At 52.7% G+C, this 20405-nt stretch overlaps 1 protein-coding gene across 1 annotated transcript in view; it reads left to right on the plus strand.

Annotated features, from left to right (window-relative positions):
• Nucleotides 1-7834, plus strand: part of ADARB2 (adenosine deaminase RNA specific B2 (inactive)) — a 374800-nt gene extending 366966 nt beyond the window's left edge. The window contains exons 8-10 of the mRNA XM_061181674.1: nt 3107-3288; nt 6332-6510; nt 7658-7834. Of these exons, the coding sequence (XP_061037657.1) occupies nt 3107-3288; nt 6332-6510; nt 7658-7834 (538 nt within the window). The remainder of the gene's footprint in view (nt 1-3106; nt 3289-6331; nt 6511-7657) is intronic.
• Nucleotides 7835-20405: the final 12571 nt, after the last annotated feature.

Here is a 20405-nt window from a genome sequence, read left to right on the forward strand (position 1 = left end):
TTGTCCAACATAAGCGTGGTAACAGTGATGACACTCCCGCATCTGCCGCCTCTGCTACTCCTGCAACAATGCTGAGACGGGGACACAGGTCTGAGGCAGCAGCCACCCCCCTGTCCAGCCCCCTGTCCAGCCCCCAGGACACTGCAAAGGGCTGAGAAGCACCGTTGCTGCAAAACAAAGTAGAAATTAGGTGACCAGGAGACATCACGAACATTGAGGGAAAGCAGAAGAGGGGCTAAGTGACAACAAAAGACACGGAGGTCACCTGGACCCGGTAGACTGACTCCCAAGTCCATGCTGCCTGCTTTGTGCATCACCCGGCTCACAATGGAACTGCCTGGCACGCTGGAAACGCTGATGCCGGCTCCACCCAGACCAGTTCCATCCCGGCCTTGGGGGTCCTAGCAGCAGGAGGCTCCCAAAGCCCCCGAGACGAGCCCAGGGCACATGGCGTACTCACAGCTGTGCCTCAGCCTGAGTCACCCAGCTGCACCGTGACCTTTCCCAGTGGGTGTGATTGTGCCTCCAGGTCACGGGCAAACCTGCCCACCGACAAGGAGGGAAGTGAAGTAAGGATGGATTTGGTGATGTTCAGACCTCACTGTCATGTTGGACCCGCACCTCCTCCCGGCGGCCGTGCCTTGAGGGTGAAAACGGCAGACAGGGACCCCGACCACCCAAAGTCCCCGCACCCGTGCCCGCGGTTCTCGGTCTCACGCCCCGGGCGCACGGGCCGGCCTGTCTTGGGTGGGGCCCATCCTGGGACAGTCCCCGTCAGTCCTCGAGGTACAGAGATTGTCTCTCAGTTAAAGAAAACAGCCTTTTCCCAAGATCTCTCCCTCACTTATCTTTGGTATTTCAGTGATTGACAAACAGACAAAAATATATTTATTTAGGGATTATCTATATTGAAAACTAGACCTGGGACTTTTTTCTCTGTCAACACTGCAGTCATGTCAGCTGTTTGAATAAAAGGAGAGGCACTTTTCCGTTCAATCCGGAATGCTGAAAACTCTCCAGTTTGTATTCAGGGCGACATTTGGTTTTATTGATGGTGTTGGCTGAATAAGTTAAACTCCTACAGCCAGGCAAGGAGAAGGCTGATTGTCTCTTTATTGTAAAGGTTATTAGGAGGAGACCAGATATAGAATTTGTTTGTCTTTAGACTTCCCTGCAGAGTCAGAGCCATTCAGATACGTTCCAGAAGTTTTGTTCAAAGCCAGTCCATGGACAGCCTGAAGCACAGGGGCGTTCCCTCTGGAATACTCATCTCATCGTTGGAGAAAGGGCTTTGTTATCGATGGGGAATGTCCATTCCCTGCTTCTCACGCCTCCAGAAATGTGCTCCCCTTCAACACTTTTGGACGCTTACTCTTTGGGAAAGTCACACACTAGATCCCAAGGGCAATTCTCCACTCCTTTCTGAGAGACAGGATGTGACTTACAGAAATGACCACAATTATTTTTTTAAGTGAAGTTATGCAAATCTGAGAGACTAAAGTAAACGTTTCATAAAACCAATGACTGTTTAAATTGTAGGACGAAACTGTTTGTATATAAATATTACCTTTTATATTCCACTTGAGTTTTATGTGGGTGAGCACATTACTTTAATGACCCACACTTAACGGAGGGGGAGCCGTTTCTCAATCCTCGCCAGCCAGATGGCTGCCTCTTCTTGCATGAGATTAGAAGATGTTTCTCACTCACCTCAATGCTTCTGAGGCAAATTAATATCGCCAGCTAAATTGCTTGTGTTTTTGGAATAAAATTTAAAGAGAATTTTTTTAAGGCAATTGGTGTCACAGGTTCTCGGAGCAGACTGATCTCTAGGTAGGCCTGCTGGTTTGAGCACTCGGTAATTAATGGAAAGAATTCTGTGTTAATTGACTGCTTCGGGAAAGGGAAATAGAATGACTCCTTATTAATCATGAAAGGAAATGTACGGCATGGAGGCACCACATTAATTGCTCTAACCGTGGAGAAATGTTAATTAATGAAAAGAATAATGATGTAAGAAATTAACTGCATAATGCTTGTGCTGATGGAGGCTGGATTTTAAGCATGTTATTTAGAGTGGAAATAAACCACAAAATGTTGCTGTAAATAACAGATACACGGAAAGTTGTTCCACCCAAATTTACGGGGAAATGTCTGACAAGCCTCCTGTCATCTTTGCTGGCAGAAGCAAACACTCACCCAGAGCCTCATTTATGTCAAGGACCACGACCTCGTCCTCTGATCGGGGCTCCTGAAGTCAAATCACCCCCAGAGCCAAACGAGGTCGTTCATGTCACCACAGTAGGTCCCGCCCACTGCTGAGTTTGACAAAGGGGTGGGGAGGGAGAGTATTTTCCCCTAAACTGCAATCAATTCAATTTCTGATATTTCCCAGCGAACATAAAGAAAAATCCCGATTCACTTTGTAGACAGAGGGTCTTTTTTTAAATCTGATTTTAAGTCGCTGAGAGAATATGTAGCTTCCCCTCCACCTGACAACTCGTTGTTTTTTTTTTTTTAAAGTCATGTTCCTTGCTTTTTTTAAAAAAAATTTATTTATTTATTTATTTATTTATTTTTGGCTGTGTTGGGTCTTCGTTTCTGTGCAAGGGCTTTCTCTAGTTGTGGCGAGCGGGGACCACTCTTCATCGCGGTGCGCGGGCCTCTCACTATCGCGGCCTCTCTTGTTGCAGAGCACAGGCTCAGTAGTTGTGGCTCACTGGCCTAGTTGCTCCGCGGCATGTGGGATCTTCCCAGACCAGGGCTCGAATCCGTGTCCCCTGCATTGGCAGGCAGATTCTCAACCACTGCGCCACGAGGGAAGCCCGACAACTTGTTTTCCAGGAAAGGGATCCACGTTTATTCACACGCAGACCCATCGACACCCGTCCCCCCGACGGCAGACAGGGGCTCAGGGTCACCAGGGGTCACGAGGCCGAAGCCATGCCCGGTCCACTGTGCTGCGAGCCCCAGGCCAGCTCCCACCCCCCAACACCAGCTGCACGATGGGAACAGTGACCCCTCGGGGACAACGGGGCAGAAAGGGCCCCGTCCTCCCCCAGGTGAGGCCAGGGAGCCAGGGCACTGACGCCCCTCTCCCCCCCAGGTGGAACGTGATGGGGCTGCAGGGTGCGCTGCTCTGCCACTTCATCGAGCCCGTGTACCTGCACAGCATCGTGGTGGGGAGCCTGCACCACACCGGCCACCTCTCCCGGGTCATGAGGCACAGGACCGAGGACATCGGCCAGCTGCCCGCCTCGTACCGGCACAACCAGCCCCTCCTCAGCGGTAAGAACAGGTCCTCAAACGCACACATCCCTCCGTCCACAGGCCCTGAGGCCCCCAAGGCAGGCTCTCCCAGTCTGGCCAATGGCCGTTTAAGACTCAGCGGGCAGAACTGCAGAGATCGGATACTTGAAAGGTCAGCCGGGTGCGGAGCATCTCCGGACGACGTTCCAGTGTGAAGGTGTAACAGGATGAGCCCCTCAGACATCACAGTGTCATTTTCAGGGCAGTGTCTGCGGTGCCCAGAGAAATACAGGCAATAAACACACGTGTCCAACGGGGCAGGGGGGACCCAGGGCCACAGGCCGCCCCCACCTGATCCAGGAGCAAATTCCTGAATGTTCCCCCAGCACCAAACCTGGGAGGGGGATGCCGCCCCCAGGCCGCCAGGGCCAGCCTGGGGTCATGAGGACCAGGAGTCACGCAGCCGTGAACCACTCTGGCAGCAGCTAAGCTCTCAGCTCAGTGGGAGGGGGCGTTGGGGAGATAGCCCCACCTGCTGTGACCCCCGAAATTATCCCCGTAATCCACCGCGGCTCCCTCCTGGGCGGTGCCTTGTCTCTGAAGGGGCTGCAAGCCGTGATCTGCGGTGGGGGGCCCTGGGGGGGTGGGCACGTGTAGACCCACAGCGATTGGCCCGTCCGGGGCTTAGACCAGATCCTCCGAAAGAGGAGAGAGAAGATCAAAGAGCCAGTCAAGGGTTGTGGTAAGAGTCAGGCCTAAGAGTTACTCCCAGGACCCTAAGATTGTCCTCAGTTAGAAAACCAGGGGCAACGATGGTGCCCACGGGGTGGCGGTAACTCGTGGGGACAGCTCTCAGCCAGGCCAGCACCCAAGAGAACACACCTCCCCACTCCCTCAACCCTCCCACGAGAGTCACCAGCCAAGGGCAGCATCACGGACCCCAAAGCTCAGACAGGGCGGAAGAGGATGCTCCCAGTGGGGCTGGGACGACCCAGGGCTCAGTGGCTATGCCCCAGGTTTCTTTACACACCAGACCCTGTTCCTAAAATCTAAGACCCTCTGCCAAATCCGGGGACCACGTCAGATTCCAGGGGCTCCCAGCGTCCAGGGAGGGGACTCAGCAAACTACAGCGAGGCCATGGGAGCAGGGGTCGCAGTGCCCATCCAGGACCACAGCCCCACCTTCCCTTCCCGTGACTCGGGCCGACCTGTCGCGGAGGGGGTTCCCTCACCCCCGTCCTCGCCATGAATGGTGCCTTTGGATCTGACCCAAAGCTGTGCCCGTGGCTGTGGCGCCCTACGGCCTGAGCCCGGCAGGTGATGGCCACATACAGCCTGTGGGTGGTTCTCCTGGGGGGTGGGTGCCCAGAGAGGCCTGGTCTGCACGGTGCAGCTACTCACCCTCCACGAGTTCCCCCCAGAGAACGGCTCCACCATTCAGGGAAGGGACCTAACTAAACCCAGCAGCCACCCCTGTCAACGTCAAGATGAGGCACACACCCTGTCACACCAACCATGACAGCTGCTGTTACCTCCATTTATAAATGTGGAAATAGACTCACAGGAATTTAAGTGTGAAGATGCTCTATTTATCAACATGGAGCAAGGATTTGAACCCCATTTAACCAGAAGACCAAGTTCTCCCAACACACCCACTGTGACCCGTGGCAACGGCACAATGTCTTAACCACATAAGAATTAACAACACAAACAAGACCAGCTGAAGAGGTGGCAACATCCACCTCGTGGGAGCTGGGGATGGGAGCCTGAGACCCATGCCTGTCTCCGAGGGGCTCAGTCCTGACTCACCATCGTCAAGCGGGGGATGGGAAGGTTTGCCTCAAATTCAACGTCTATGAAACCAGAGTCATTTTCTAAATGGTCAATAATTTCAGTAATTCTGATAAAATGTCACTTTGGGCCCAGTTTCAATGTCTTTCTTTCACTTTCCCTTTTCTTCTTTCTCCTGTTCTTTCTTAAAATGTTGAAGGTTAATGACTTCCTGTGGCTGAGCAGCAGAAACAGCTCTGCAGTGGCCCCCAAAGGCCTAGAATTCCTGCTGTGGAGCTAAAAGCAAAGGTTCAGTTCTTGGGTGTCTAAGTTAAATTTAATTTCCATCTATGTGGATGAGTCAGGTGACAACTTTTCCATGTGTCCAGCTCCTTGGGTTGCCACTTGCTTCCCAGCACCAGGCTCTGCTTCCCCGTGAGATGCTGCCGGGACCCCTGGGCCCACCCTCCCAGGGCCCTGAGAGGCCCCATCCAGCCATCCAGTCCGTCCACTCGGGAGCAGGAGGCGGGGAAGGAGCAGAGTGTGGATGGGAGCAGCTGCTCAGGGGGCTGGATCCAGGGAAGGTGTCAGGAGGAGCACGGCAGGGTGGGGGGTGGGGGTCCAGGCTGAACATCCTGCAGCACTGTGGCCGTGAACACACATGAGACCAAGGTCCTTCTCTGCTCACTCCTGCGTGACCCCAGTGGGAGCCGGGGTTGGGGGTGGAGCCAGCCCGTCAGCTGCACGGGGAGTCGGGGGCATGGACGGCATGTGGCCGAGGCCCCAGGGTTAGTGCCCCTCCTCCCAGGCCACCATCCCGCATGGTTTAGCATCCTCGGCGGCCCCGGGACTTAGAAAGACCCACTCCCGGTTTAACACTCTGCGGTCCTTAAATTCAAACCAGGGCCCAGTTTCCAGTCCCCACTGGGCTCCAGTCAACTTGCCGGGTCGGCGCCTTGCACCCTCAGAGCTCGCTTGTTTTCACTCCATTTCGTATCTCGTCAGCCAGACTGTGACCCTGGCATCTGCCCTGTGGGGAGTGGGCAGGCAGCAGATGCCCCGTAAACGCACGCTCTCAGCTGGCCTTTATGCGGCCCCATCTGTTCACCAGTCCACGCGACAAACATCCAGAGAAAGGGGGAAATGTGGGCAGAGTGTTATTACAGGACAGCCTTGCATTTAAAATCCTTCGAATCCAAGCCCCCGTGATGGCGCTCGGGCCGGCCGTCCACCCCGTCCCACCAGCGTGGGGACCGTTGCCCGCCCGCCCGGCCAGCAGCGCTCACACCCGGCGCCCCGTCTCTCCCGGCAGGAGTGAGTCAGGCCGAGGCGCGGCAGCCTGGGAAGTCGCCCCACTTCAGCGTGAACTGGGTGGTGGGCACGGCGGACGTGGAGGTCATCGACGCCACCACCGGCAAGCGGAGCTGCGGCCGCTCGTCCAGGCTCTGCAAGCGCAGGCTCTCGGCCCGGTGGGCACGGCTCTACGGCAAGGTCAGTGGGGCTGGACACGGGCGGGGCCCAGGGACCTGCCGCTTGGGCAGAGCCAGGGTGACACGGGACACGCAAACCAGCCCCCGTGTCCCTGCCCGCACCCCCGCCAACCCCAGGTGTGGCCTCTCCGAGTGGGGCCCCCGACCCGCAGCAGGGTCTCATGCTGTGGCCCCAGCAATAGGTGGAAAGGGGCTCACTGGTGAACAGCTGTGGCCAGTGCAGCCCGTGAGAAAGTCCATAGAAACTTCGGAGTCCATGTCATTCCAGTTCAGACGGAAGGAAATGGATGCCCAGAAAAGTCAGGTGTTCCCCCAGTTACACGGCGGTGAGTGTCAGGGACGCACTGGCCGGCCAGTGGCAGGTGCCGCCCCCCGCCGACCACTTCCCCCGCTCACCGCACCCCCGACCTTGGCGCGTGGGTGGTGAAGCCAGGCCGGGTCCTGCCCCGCTGGACACAGGGGCCAGTCCCCGTCCTCCCAGTGGGCTAGCAGCGACTCCGCCTGGGACGCTGCCTTCATTCCCACGGCCCCCTCGGCCTCACCACCCACGCCGATTTGAGCCCCTAATCCTCCTCGAAAAAGAAAAAAATTATGCACAGCTTGTGTTGTTAATAGCAGACAAGTTCTGTGTTTATTTTTTTCATTAATCACTCACACTTCTTGTGAAGCAAAGTCTCCCTAATAACTAGGTTTTCCAGGGAATCACAGAATTGCCTGATAGAACCGGGAAATTCCTACTGTTACTTTCTTTTTTTGGAATTTTATATGAAATTTTATTTATCAATAGATCAAATTAGAGAGAATAGATATTTTTCTTTGTTACTGAGGCATAATTGACACATGAACAGTGTATATATTTAAGGTGCACAACTGGATATTTTGATATGTTGTGAAATGACCCCAGAATTGCACTAACTGACTCACGCAGCCCCTCCCATCATCCGCGTGGTGAGAGGACTTAACCTGAGATCCACCCTCTTGGCAAACTCCAAGCCCACGTGATGATCTCGCTGCTTTTCTGTTTAAAGGAAGAGAGAAGGAAAAGTGACCGGCAGGGCCAGTGCCTGCTTGCCAGGCTGGAGCGGTCCTGCTGGTCGGGGCCCGTTCCCTGCGAGGGCTCACCCGTCCTCTCTCGTTCTGTCCCACAGCTGAGCACACGGATGCCAAGCCACGGAGACACGCCGTCCATGTACTGTGAGGCCAAGCGGGGGGCACGCACCTACCAGGCTGTCAAACAGCAGCTGTTCAGAGCATTCCAGAAGGCCGGCCTGGGCACCTGGGTGAGGAAGCCGCCAGAGCAAGACCAGTTCCTACTAACGCTATGAGGCCCCGGGCCGGCCCTGCGCAGCGGGCGAAGCCGTGTGTGGGTGTGGCGTGCCCTGACGGTGCTGATCTGTGCCGTGCATTCGTTTTCCTTTGGTGTTCAGAAACACACGCGTGTCTGAAGCTCAGATGAGCAACTAGCCTTGCGTTAGGGACATGCTGCTTCTCCGACGGCTGCTCCCAAGGTGCCAGGACCGAGATCGCCCACCACACCCGCCTACGCACAAACGGCTCTCCCTCCTCCGTGTGTCCAAGGGAATTTCCATTTGGGCCAGAGGGTCTGAGTGGATGCCTTGAAAAGCAGTGCCGAGGCTTGGCCGGTGAGAACCAACCAGGCCCATCCCCGACGCTTCCCTCCCCGCCACGCACCTCCTGAGCGAGGGGTTCCCACGAGCACAGCGTGTGTGAGACTTCAGGATAAGCCACAAGTGAAGAGAAAAGCCATGGGCTCCTCCCCAAAGAAGCCAGTAAGGACGAGCTATCATATTCATTACTATTTAAGTTTTTCACTCCACCTCCTTTCAAAACGATTTGAGACACATGATACTAAAGAACCCCTAAAAGAGGACCAGAGAGTGAGACCATTCTTGCAGAGAGCAAAGGAACAGTTTCCAAAGCACCCGGGGGCCAAGATTTAGGGCGTGAAGAAACCACTGCTACACGTCCTGGTGACGAGGGTCCCAGATGCGCAGCCCCGGGCCCCACGCCCATGGCTTGACGCAGCTGCTTCCCTGGCAGATGATGACCCGACCACATGGACAAGGTCTGAGCTGATAGGGTCCCCCCCAGGGAATCAATCAGGAAACCAAGTCCCAGACCAAGTCCTGCCTTTTTAACTGAGTTTTATCAGAAAGCAAGCACAGAAACTCACAGAACCTTCCCCTTAGGCCTGAGGGGCCTCCAGCTCTCTCATCTCGGTTCTCTGATCTCCTGAACAACAAAAAAATTAAAGCAGCTGCAAAAGTGCAAGAGGCAGAATTCTGCCCCCTTTAGGTTCCCCCGAGCACACGGGGCATCCGGGGTTGAGTGAGGGGCGGGATCCTGACCCCCTGTCCACGCAGGAGGGTGGCACCCCCGTGACATCTCGAGTCCATCATATGCCTTGAATTGTTTCACCGCTGAGGACTCATTTCTGGCTCCATCATGCTGGTTAACCAGCCTCTCGTTCCTCCATTTAAAAGATCTGCATCTGAGATTCATCGTCCAGAATATAAATAGCAAAGCTCTGTAGCAGCCTGGGCACCTCACTTAACCCAAGAAAGGCAAAAGCAAAACAAAGTGAGTTGTAGGTATTGTCACAGGAGAACAAGAAGTAGAGATACTAAGTATGGAGAGAGAAACTTTTCCTGTGATTTAATATAAAGTCAAACTTACTCAAGTTCTTTTATAAGAGAAAACGGGCCAGGTATTTGACAACTTCTCCAGCATAAAGTTTCAAGAGAGATGAAAATGGTTTTGCAAATAGATGACTCGTATTAATCTTTCATACAAATTGAGGAAATAAAATCTTAATTCAGTACAAAAGCTAGGATCAAAAGGCCAGTTTATGTTAGTTTCTGATCATTTGACGTGTAATCAGAACAAAGCTCAGAGAACCAGAGGCCTCAGGGCTGGTTGGGACTCAGACGCTCTGAGCCCCATGTCTGGAGCCCTGCTCTGAAAGCGGGAGGCACAGTCCAGTCCTGGCTGGAATCTGTGACCAGAAGCTCAGCTCACAGCACTCTGAGCTGTTGCTTGGAGACGTGGTCCGTGCTTTGTATGAACAAGCTCCTACTACAGGGAGCAGACGGCAGGGGAGATGCGGGGGGGCCGACCCACAAAGGGGCACAGAGGGCACTGCCCATGGGACCTGGTTCTAGGGGCTTGGAAGGCGCCCACCCACCCATGATGAGCACCTCACAGGGCTCGAGGCACTGGCTCTCCAGAACCACACAAACTTCCTCACGTATAAACATCTGCTCCTGGAGAAAGCCACCCCTAGCGCCCTGGTACCCATTAGCACCGGCGTGGGGACTTGTCTGTCGGGTCAGGAGGGCGCTTCTCGGAGGGAGAGATGGATGAGAGAAGAGTCCCTAGGGCAGCAGGAAGTCCATTTCAGGGCCTGGAGCTTTGCCGCGAGTGAGTGGGAAACAGAGAGGGAGCTGGGGAGGAGGGACCCCGGGCTCCGGGCACAGGTGGGCAGGGACGGGACAGGAGGGCTGGGACAGCCAGAGGAGGGGGCCCCAGGCTCGAACCCAGCATCAGGGTAGCTGGAGGGCTTGGCTCAGGTCAGCCCGGAGCCCAGAGGTGCATCTCCCTTTGCTCCAGGCCCCCGGGAGCACCAGCAGCACTTACGCAGGTCCACCTGCATCTTTCGATTAGAAAAATCGGGGGAATTCGAGTCCAGAGGAGCCCGCACACCTCCCCACCTGGGTCTCTGTGAGGAGAACAAACACTTGAGTCACCCTGAAAGCAGGACGGAGCCAACAAAAGGACCCCCCACCTGCCGAACCTGCCTCGACCACCATCCTGCGTCTCCGTGCTTCACACTTGCCCTGTTCCGTGTTCGCATCCACCCTCCCCCAGTCTGCCCTCCCACTAACATCCAAATAAAGTCGGCAGCACCTCCATCTGCCTCCCAAGCCCACACCACTTCCCGTCAGGGAGAAAAGCGTAAGCAACGTACAGTTCCCAGCCTGGTCCTCCTGGCAGGACCCAGCCCCAGAGGGTCAGGAGGTCGGTGGCTCCGCTTGTCCCCTCCCAGCACGTGATCCCACAACGTGTGATAGCAAGTTACTGGGTTTAGGATTATCTTTGGGTTTTGTTTTTGCTGAGCAAACGATTTGTGGGTCTATTTTGCAGGTCTATAACTGTTGTTTCCTTTTTGTTCCTTTCTAAGTCTGTACGTACCCATCTGGCCACTACAGTGTCTGATGTCTGCTGTTCCTCAGAAACGTTGACTTGAGTTGCTTTTCAAGGAAACACAGCTCATATTTTTCCCACATAATTTTTTTTCACAGAATTCTGTTCTTATCAATAAAGATAAATGCTTTCTTTCTTTCTTTCTTTCTTTTTTTCTTTGGTACAGTGTTTATCACGTCTGGAGAGCCATAAATGGTAAATACACGGTGTATCAATGCCCAGAATAGAGTATTTTGATGAAATCCTATTTTTAGATTAAAAATTTCAAGATGTGTCTATAGTATCTTGTTGAAAAAAATTTAAAAAGACATTTGAAACTTAAAGTAGACATTTTTAATTTAGAGAAACTTCTATACCCCTTTTTTAAGAAGCCATTCTAATGAAATCATTGAATTGGTCCAAAATACAATAAATAGCACTTTCTAATAAGACCAAAGGAAAGTTAGGAAAATCTCTATTTAGGTACCACGATTCGATGGCTGTGACCTCTTTTGGCAGAAGCCTCGTTAACACCCAGCAAAGCTGGGTGAACCCTGGCTGGTTTCCCCACCGCCCTCCCCATCCAGGAGCAGGGACCCACCGCCCCGCACATGTCGAAAGGCTGTCCCAGCTGAGTCCTTGCGGGGGTCAGGAGTGGGGTGAAATACCGAAAGCTCTGTGATTCAGGAGGGACAGACCCGCGCTCCGAGGCCCCTCCAGGCACAGTGACGGGCGCTCGCGGAGAGGGCGGTGGGGACTTCACGGCTGCCAGGTACCCGCCGCTGTCCGCGGTGCTGACTCACCCCCAGCTGCAGCACGGCTGGTTCTGGGAACGCGGGGACACTGCCGGCTCCTGACAAGACTCCCCCACAAATTCTGAATCAGATCAAGTAAAGGATGGCAGGGGGTGGGGGGATGAGGAAGCAGAAACAAGACAGAAGAAGCAGCCATCGAGGGACGGCTCTGGAAAACTGCAGCGATGGGGCCACCGCCAGCACGGCCCCAACCTACCTCTTCTCCCTCTTCTTTCTTGCATTTCCTCTCCCTGCCCTTCCTCCTCCTTTTTTCTTGGCTGACTCCCCATCCTAAACCCCTGGTTCCTGGTACGACCGAGCGTTAAGTCTCAGGCCCGTGTCTGCCCCTGAGCCCCACTTCACTGACCTGAGGTCAGGCCTTTGCTCAGGACTAGAAGGTCCTGGCGTGTTCCTGTGACTTCTTGTCTAGAGGGACCTACAAGTCCCTTCAGACCCCTGGAGTCTGTCCACCAAAAGGGACACTGATGCCACAGCTCTAGAAATTTAGACCAAACAATATCACTCCTGCAGTGACATGCAGGCAGCATCAATCCCTGGGGAAGGAAATACCTAGTTCCCAACTCATTTCAGAATCAAAGCTGGAGAGATGAAATATCCTCTAAAGATAAAGACAAATGATCTGGATTCTAGGGCCTCTTTTTACACAGGCACTAGATTTCTATCACTCTGCTGTATAAGCATCAGTAAAAAAGGGAGAAAAAAAAACTTCCCCAGCAGTGCCCAGTTAATTTTCAGCATTTTTTTAAGCAAAATGAACTTAATAAATAGTAATTCTTAAGTGAAGGTATGTACATGAAAAGCATGACTGAATGGCAATATTGTACCAATCGATGTACATTTGTAATATTTGTAAAAAAAATCCAAAACCTTAAAATATGAATTTACACATGTTAATTTACCTCTAAGTTCTGTAAATTGCACTTCAGTGAAATCTGAGAAGTGAATGTTTCTGTTAAGTGAATAAAAATATCAAGTACAATTGTGCTTTCCTGGAGTGTTGGGCCTTTTTCATCAAGCAGAGTTCTAGGGGTTCAGAGTCCACGGAGGGTCTGCCCCCCACAAGGAAATGGCACAGTCCACTCCAAAACCTTTGTCTCCTTACAATGATTGCGCCTGTGCGTGGATGGCCCAGGTGCTGCCCTTATGGATTTACCTGTCAGTGAACTACGGAGAGTATCCCAGGGCCGGGAGTGGAAGACACCCCCATACCCCGACTCAGCGTCTCAGTCCCTGGGACCTTCCCTCCGTTTTCTCACTGCCGCGTCCTCTTCCCACTGGTGCCCAGGGCCTCCCCTGAAGGGAACCGGGAAAGTTGGAATATTTCAGTGCTTCAAAAAACACTGCACATACTTAAGGTGTTCTGAGTGCTCCCCCTAGATCTGCACATGAAGTGTAGGCATGGCCATCATCTTCCCGCAGAATACTAAGTCAGGTGGCTATCGGGCATGGGAAACACCTAGAGCATCACCCAGTGGTGTTCACGGTCCCAGTTCTACAGGACTCAGCACGGGCTGGACATCCCAGAGTTCAACTGAGCGTCTCCCAACAACATTCTCTGCCCGTCCACGGGCTGGCGGAAGGGACTTCACTATTTCGCTTGTCACCCTAGCGCTGGAGCCAAACACGGGGCTGGTGAGCTGCAGTGTGATGGTCGCAGGTGAGCTTTCGTATCCGAAAGAGCCTCATCCATCCGAGTCTGAAATCCTAACACACGTTCCTCCCAGGCAGGGTGGGGATTTCTTAAAATGTTTTTCCGTCTGTATTTATTTCCCATTAAGCACAGCAAGGGTGTGAGATCTCAGGGTGGAGGCGGAGGTGGGGGCAGAGGTAGGGGAGGACGGGATGTTCTGAAGATTCCTTCATCCTCAGGTTGGGGGTGGGGAGGGCTGGGCAGCTCCTCACTTTTCAAGTCTTATGGTCAGTTGCCCAAATAGAGAGGACACTTAGGGCCACACCTACCAGTCATGGGTCTCCAGAAAACAGACCCAACGGGACGTGAACATAGAGAGAGATTAACTTTAAGGAAGTGGCTCGTGAGATTGTGAGGGGAGACTCCCCCTGTAATCCGGCTTCAAGCAGAGGTCTGGAGGCCCACTCAGTCTGGAGGAAAAATGAGCCAAAGGTGAGGACACGTACAGACTAAAGGGGATGACAAATGGCCCCCTGGTTGCCCAGGACTGGGAAGGAGAAAGGCTGGAGGATCGGGGAGGAAGGTGGGTGGGGCTCAGGCTGGAAGCAGAAGGTGACCATCACGGTATCTCAGGTGAGGCCACGAGAGCATCCGCGGCAGGCAGGTGACAGCCTGTCCCTCTGTCCTCTGACACTCTGGGGCCTCACAGAAAAGTTGCCACAGGGGTGCAGATGGAGGCATTGCATGGACCACAGGGTGTGGGTCCTTCCCCCAAGGCTGCTGCAGCCGAAGCTGAGCTGGGTGATCACACCTGCCAGCACGAGACCAGCCGGCACCCAGCAGCAAGTGGATCAGGTCAGGGTCATTCTTCCCGGAGAGGCGGCCTGATGAGAGCGTTTAGTCTGGACACTGGTGCCACCCAGGCACTGAGTGCCACATCTCAGACCGAGGGACCCCCCTGACATCACAGGAGGTAGGACGGTGACTACGTGACCCACCGCGGACCAGACCACGGAGTGGTGAGGTGGCCTGGAAGGGGCAGCAGCGGGAGGCACCCCCAGGTGGGATGCTACCATTCACGACGTAGTACGTACTGTAAACCAACGGAGCCGTGTCCCCATGGGGGGAAAATAGGTTCTGGAAACCAAGGGGGAGGAAGTGGACCCACTTCCACAATTCCCTTAGGCACTCGGAGAATTCGCGTTTCTCAAACCGCCACTTGGGAGGATGCTTCAGCCAGGGCTGTGGTAAGAGCCGCACTGTTCCCAAAGCAACAGCTGTTTCTGGGTCACTGCAGGCTCCCCATGCGGTGGACATGCAGGAAGTGGGAAACCGACCCTTACTGTCGTGACTACGTGATGGGGTGGGAAGGAGGGTCGTCTGCCTCTTGGGTGTCTGCTGGGCGTGTCTTGGAGAACCGCCCCTGCCCTAGGGGCAGCCACACTGACAGCCGACAATGCAGAGGTCGGACCAAGGCTGACCCTCTGGCCTTGAGTCCCCGCAGGCTGGGGCTGAGCTGGACTCGCCCTCGGAGACCACACCCCCCCGCTTTCCTCCGTGACCCAGGCGCACAGCTCCTGACCTCAGGCTCTGCTTCGGCACAGGACGGGGTGGGCTGCGCAGAGAAGTGGGTTCAGAAACTCGGCAGCCAAAATGAATAAAAATGTCCACTGCACTTGCTATTTACCTGTGGATAAATCTGAGGACTCGTTTGTTGACATTTGAAAAAGGAAACATTCTTTCTGCATTTGGAATTCTTTCTGCATTTGGATTCTCAGCATAGCAGGAGTCACAGACGGATGAATGATCAATTTTGCTGGGACTCAGACACTTGTGTCTGGAAGAGGCCAGGCAGGGACCCTGCGGACTCTCTTACCAAGCTTTGCCCCAAACTCTGCTTCAGGCTGAGGAACCGAGTGTCAGTTCCATCCAGCGTGACTTCTGACCTTTGCCCCCGTCCTTGGGAGCTCACAGGGAACAAAGGGGGAGGCAGAAGGGAACTGTAATTGCTATCTTCACTAAAAAGCCTTTGATTTACTCCCTGGGCTGAAGCGGTGAAGCTTTGACGTCCGGACAACCAAGCCCGGGATGAAGGGGACACTCTTGAGGCCTCCTGGACATGGCCTGGACATGGCGGAAGGACCATCTGAGGCAGCCAGCGATGAGCCTTCGCACCTTCACAGTGGAAGCAGCTGGGGGCTCTTGTGAACGTTTGCCTGATGCACCGAGCAGCCTCCCCCCACCCCCAAGACGACTGTGAAGGGGTTGCATCTCCCGAATTAGCGGGGTGAAGCCAGAGCTGAGGAGGAAAGCGCATGGTTGGGAAGGAGGCTACATTCCAGCTCCGGGATGTAGTGACCTCTGTCCACCTTGGCTGTAATGCCTGGTTTTCATCTCCTTTCCCACAAACATCCAAACTGCACGCTCTGTCTTTGAAGGAGCGCGTTGGGCACCTCGTGCAGGGATTTAGCGCCGCCCTCGCCCTGCCGGCCACTAAGCTTCTCCACATAAATCCAAAGACTCAAGTCTCAGAACTGCCGGCTCCTTAGCGAGGACTACTTTGCATTTCAAAAAGAAAAGTACTCTGGACACTGAAAGCTCACTGAAAACAAGGGCTGCTTTGCGGACAGCCTGCCCCTGATGAGGTCCTGCCGCTGACCCATCCAGCAGGTGCCCCGGCTGCCCACCCCACTCCGGGCACCCTGGGGATCCGAGAAGCTCTTTGCACTGATCTCAGCCCATCTGGGCGCTTGGCTGAGTTGGTTTTCTTAGTGGGTGGAGGCTGTTTTCACAGAGATTTTGGCATCAGAAAGACCCACATTCACCCCACAGCTCTGAGCAAGGCAGCTTCTGCATTTAAACCCCAATCCCTCATCTTTTAACAGAATCATACATGCAGTGAAGGATTGTGATGAGAATTCAATGAGATAAGTATGTAAAGGGGAAAGTGCTTACTTTTGGTAATAACTGGTCATAATGACGACAGTTATTCAAGTCAGGAAGGCTTTTCCATCCTTCCCACCATTACTGGGATTTCAGCCGCTCACTGAGAGGGAGTGTCAAAGTGATCACTCTCTCCAGGTTCTTCAGTAAATAGTATTTATTGAGACTTGTTATGAGCAAGTCATTGTACTCTATCCACACACGTGCCACGATCTCTGGTCCCAAGGAGCTGACGGGCTAGTTGGTGGAACCGAACACAAAGCAATTTTAAAAGAAATTAAACGGTGTCAACAACAGTTAAGAGTGGTCACCAGGTTGAACATAATTAGCAGCTGGAGAGCAGTGCTTTCAATTGAAGCAAGGGGGCCGCAGAGTAGGATGACCTGGCAAACCCAGTGCCTGGGGGACTGAATAACCAGGGGGAGGTAAGGGCACCTGGCAGGGACGTGAGGATGGTGTAAAGTCAGAGGCCAAGATCACCCTGGGCAAGGGTCCATCAACAGGGAGGGTCAGGAGGTGAGACCACAGCATTTCTGCAGACAGAAAAGGGAAATGCAAGCCATCCTGCCTCAAGGAGAGATGTCAGAAACCCTGATTTATAAATGCTTGTAGTTTCAGATCAGGAGAACTATTTCAAGAGGCAACCACTGGGAGAAGTGCACAGAGATTTGGAGAAAAAGTCACAGACACTGTAAAGGGACCAGACCTGACACATTCACTGCCCTTCTCGCCTGTGTTGTGTACCTGCTGCTGGACCCTGGGACAGGGGGGTGCTGCACTGCTCCTGGACACCCCGCAGTTCAGGGGAGACGCCCACAGAACGGCTGTGCCCAGGCTGCAGGTTGGACCCAGCAATGACTGCAGGAACAGCCCATGATGCTCAGGTGTGGTCCCCAGAGCTGGGGGAGGGACACTTCAGGGGGTGGGAAATGTGAAAGTCCTTGGAAGCAAGAGAGAACTTCGAGGGGGGGAGGGCTTCCGTGTCTGGCAGCTTCGCAGGGGTACTGTGGGCAGCACAGAGCAGACAGGCCAAGGCAGGGGCAGGAGACATCCCATCCGAGGCAGACGCCACCCACCCTGTCCCCTGGGAGTGACACATGTGGACGTAGTCAGGGAGGAGCTCTGCAGAGCAGGGGCAGGGCTCTGAGCTCGTGCCCGTCAGGACGGGTGCGGGGACCAGGGGCGGCTGGAGGCACGGCTGCAGCCCGGGAGCCCCAGGGGCCAGGTGGGCAGAGACCCGACCCCAGGGTCGGGTTATTAGCGCCGTCAGCACCAACCCCAGAGCTGAACTGTCGCAGCCAGAACCTCATTCTTCCTCTTCCGATCTGCAGAGGCACCGGGAAAGGACCAACCCACCTATAAAACGTGTATGATAATCGCACTACTTCCCTGGTGGTCATGAGGCTCAACGAGCAGCTAATACACAAAGCACTCAGGACAGTGCCCGGGACAGGCTGTGCAGCCAATTCCTGCTTCTGCCTCATAGACTGGGACGTTAACTGTTGACACCTCGAGCCACAATTTAAGAGGTTTGATTTCCCTGAGGCATCGTGCTGTAAGACCAGTCCACACAGGTATGCAGCTTCTGAGCTGAGCCAAACTTTTCTGTCAACCCAGCTCAGGTGCCAGACACCCAAGAGGACACCTGCAGATAATTCCAGAGCTCAGTCTTCCAGATATTGCAGAGGAGAAAAAAGTCATCTTTGATACGCCCTTTCTGAACTCCAGACCACAGAATCTATGAGCATAATAAATGATTGTTTTGTACACACACAAACACACTAAATATTCAACTCCACTCTTTTCTTGCTTCGTTTCTGATGGAAAATCTGATGTTATTCTTATCACTGTTCTCTGTAGGTATGGCGTATTTTCTCTGCACCTTTCAAGATTTTGTCTTTGGTGTTCCACAGTTTGAATATGATGTGCTCAAGTGTTGATTTTCTGGCATTTATGCACTTGGTATCCCCTCAGCTTCTTTGATTTGTGGTTTGCTTTGTCATTAATTTTGGAAAATTCTCAACTATTATTAAATCTTTTCCTTGCTCCTTTCTCTCTTCTCCTGGTATTCCCATATGTAGATGTCACACTTTTTGTAATTGTCCCACAACCCCTGGATATTGTTCTTTTTTTCATTCTTTTTTCTCCTTGCATTCCTGTTTGGGACATTTCTATTGACCCATATTGAAGCTTTCTTGAGGTCCAGTCTACTGAAAGACTCCTCAAAGGCATTTCTCATGTCTGTCCTGGGGGTTTTGATTTTTAGCGTTTCCACATCTCTGCTTACACTCCCATCGCTTCTTGCACGCTGTTCACCCTTAGCATGTTAATCACACTTGTTTTAAAATCCTGGCTGCATAACTCTAGCATCTCTGCCATGTCCAAGTCCACTGCTATTTTGCAGGAGCCGGTTGATGTGGTGGTCAGGCCGGGAGATGGGAAGTGTTCCGAAGACCTGTGATTAGGTCCATCTTTCAGTGAGCCTGGGGCCTTGGGCTGTGACCTTCACAAGGGACAGGAGGGATAGAGGGGGCTGGGGCCGAGTCATTCTTCCCCACGTCAGACACGGCTCTGGGGAAGCGTCTCCCTTGGCTAGGAGGTGTCTGTGGTGGCGCTAGCTCTGGGCTTATGACCAAAGGTGAGGGAACTTTCCTCTGATCTTCACGATGGGAACGTGGAGCTCCTGGAAACCTAACCGGTGAAGTGCGGTGGCCCCTGGGGTCTTTATCTCAAGCCAGCCCACTCTCAGCAGTTCATCAGGTTACCACTTAAGGGCCCGACTCGTCCAGCTGCAGAAGCTTCTGCTTCTCGGAAGCTGTGATCCTCTGAATCGCCCGTCTGTCTCTCCAGTTTTCGGAGCAGTGGTTTGCCCTCTGACCCTCAGTCCTCTACGAGACCTAAGAAATATCAATGATTTGTTTGTTCACCTTTTATCTTGCTATGTGGGAAGGTGAGACAATCGCCAAGCTCTTTACATGTCAGAGCAGAAACCAGAGTCTCCAGTACAACCACTTCGGAAAACTGCATGGGAGTTTCTTAAAAAGCTAAAAATATTCTAACCATATGGTCCAGCCATTACACTCCTAGGTATTTACCCAAGAAAACTGAAAGTATATGTGAATACAAAGACTTACCATAAATGTTCATACCAGCTTTATTTGTAACAGCCAGAAACTGAATGGATAAACAATGTGACATTCATACATGAACTACTACTCAGCAATAAAAAGGCATAAATTATTGATACAGGCAATAACACAAAATAATCTCAAAACAATTTTTCTGAATGAAACGCACAAATAAGTAAATAAGTACAGACCATGTAACTGCATTTATATAAAATTCTGGGAAATGCAAACCAATCTTCCTTCCTTCCTTCCTTCCTTCCTTCCTTCCTCCCTCCCTTCTTTATTTATTTATGGCTGCATTAGGTCTTCATTGCTGCACATGGGCTTTCTCTCTAGCTGCGGCGAGCGGGGTCTACTCTTCTTTGCGGTGCACGGGCTTCTCATTGCGGTGACTTCTCTTTGCTGCAGAGCACGGGCTCTAGGCGCGCGGGCTTCAGTGGTCGTGGCACGCGGGCTCAGTAGTTGTGGCACACGGGCTTAGTTGCTCCGCGGCCTGTGGGACCTTTTCCTGGACCAGGGCTCAAACCCGTGTTCCCTGCATTGGCAGGCGGATTCTTAACCACTGCGCCACCAGGGAAGTCCCGCAAACCAATCTTTAGTGACAGGAAGAAGACCATTGGCTACAGGGATGGGGGGTATGGAGGCACAGGAGGCAGGGAATGCATAGGCATGAGTAAACCTTTTTGGGTTATAACTGCACTACCTTGACTGTGGTGGTGATTTTGTAGGAGAATATGTCAAAATATGTTCAGTGTATTTTACACAGTTAGACCACAATAAAATCTTTTCTAAAAAAAGGAAAATCAGGTTCATATAACAGTAGAGACGGATTAGTTATAGAATATATACAATTAATTTTATCACTGAAAAAGAAAATTAAAAGTTCACCAGTAGGACATTTTTATTTATTGAGAATCAATTCAGAGCTAGAAGATATTAGTAATGTTAATACATTATATTTATAAACTGATTATATTTCAGCAAATATACCAGAACTTATCCACCTAGCCAAATAAATGCTGCTTTCCCCAAAACACAGACTGTGAGAATAAAAATTCTTATTCTGACATGTGGCCCCTGCTCAACACAATTTTTGGACTGTCTCCTAGATTTGAAATTACCTTCAGTCCCCATTTTATGAGCAACATAAGAAAACTTTTATTGTTTTACGATCACA

The sequence above is a fragment of the Eubalaena glacialis genome, chromosome 2 (genome assembly GCF_028564815.1).
Source record: "Eubalaena glacialis isolate mEubGla1 chromosome 2, mEubGla1.1.hap2.+ XY, whole genome shotgun sequence".
Lineage (NCBI taxonomy): Eukaryota > Metazoa > Chordata > Mammalia > Artiodactyla > Balaenidae > Eubalaena > Eubalaena glacialis.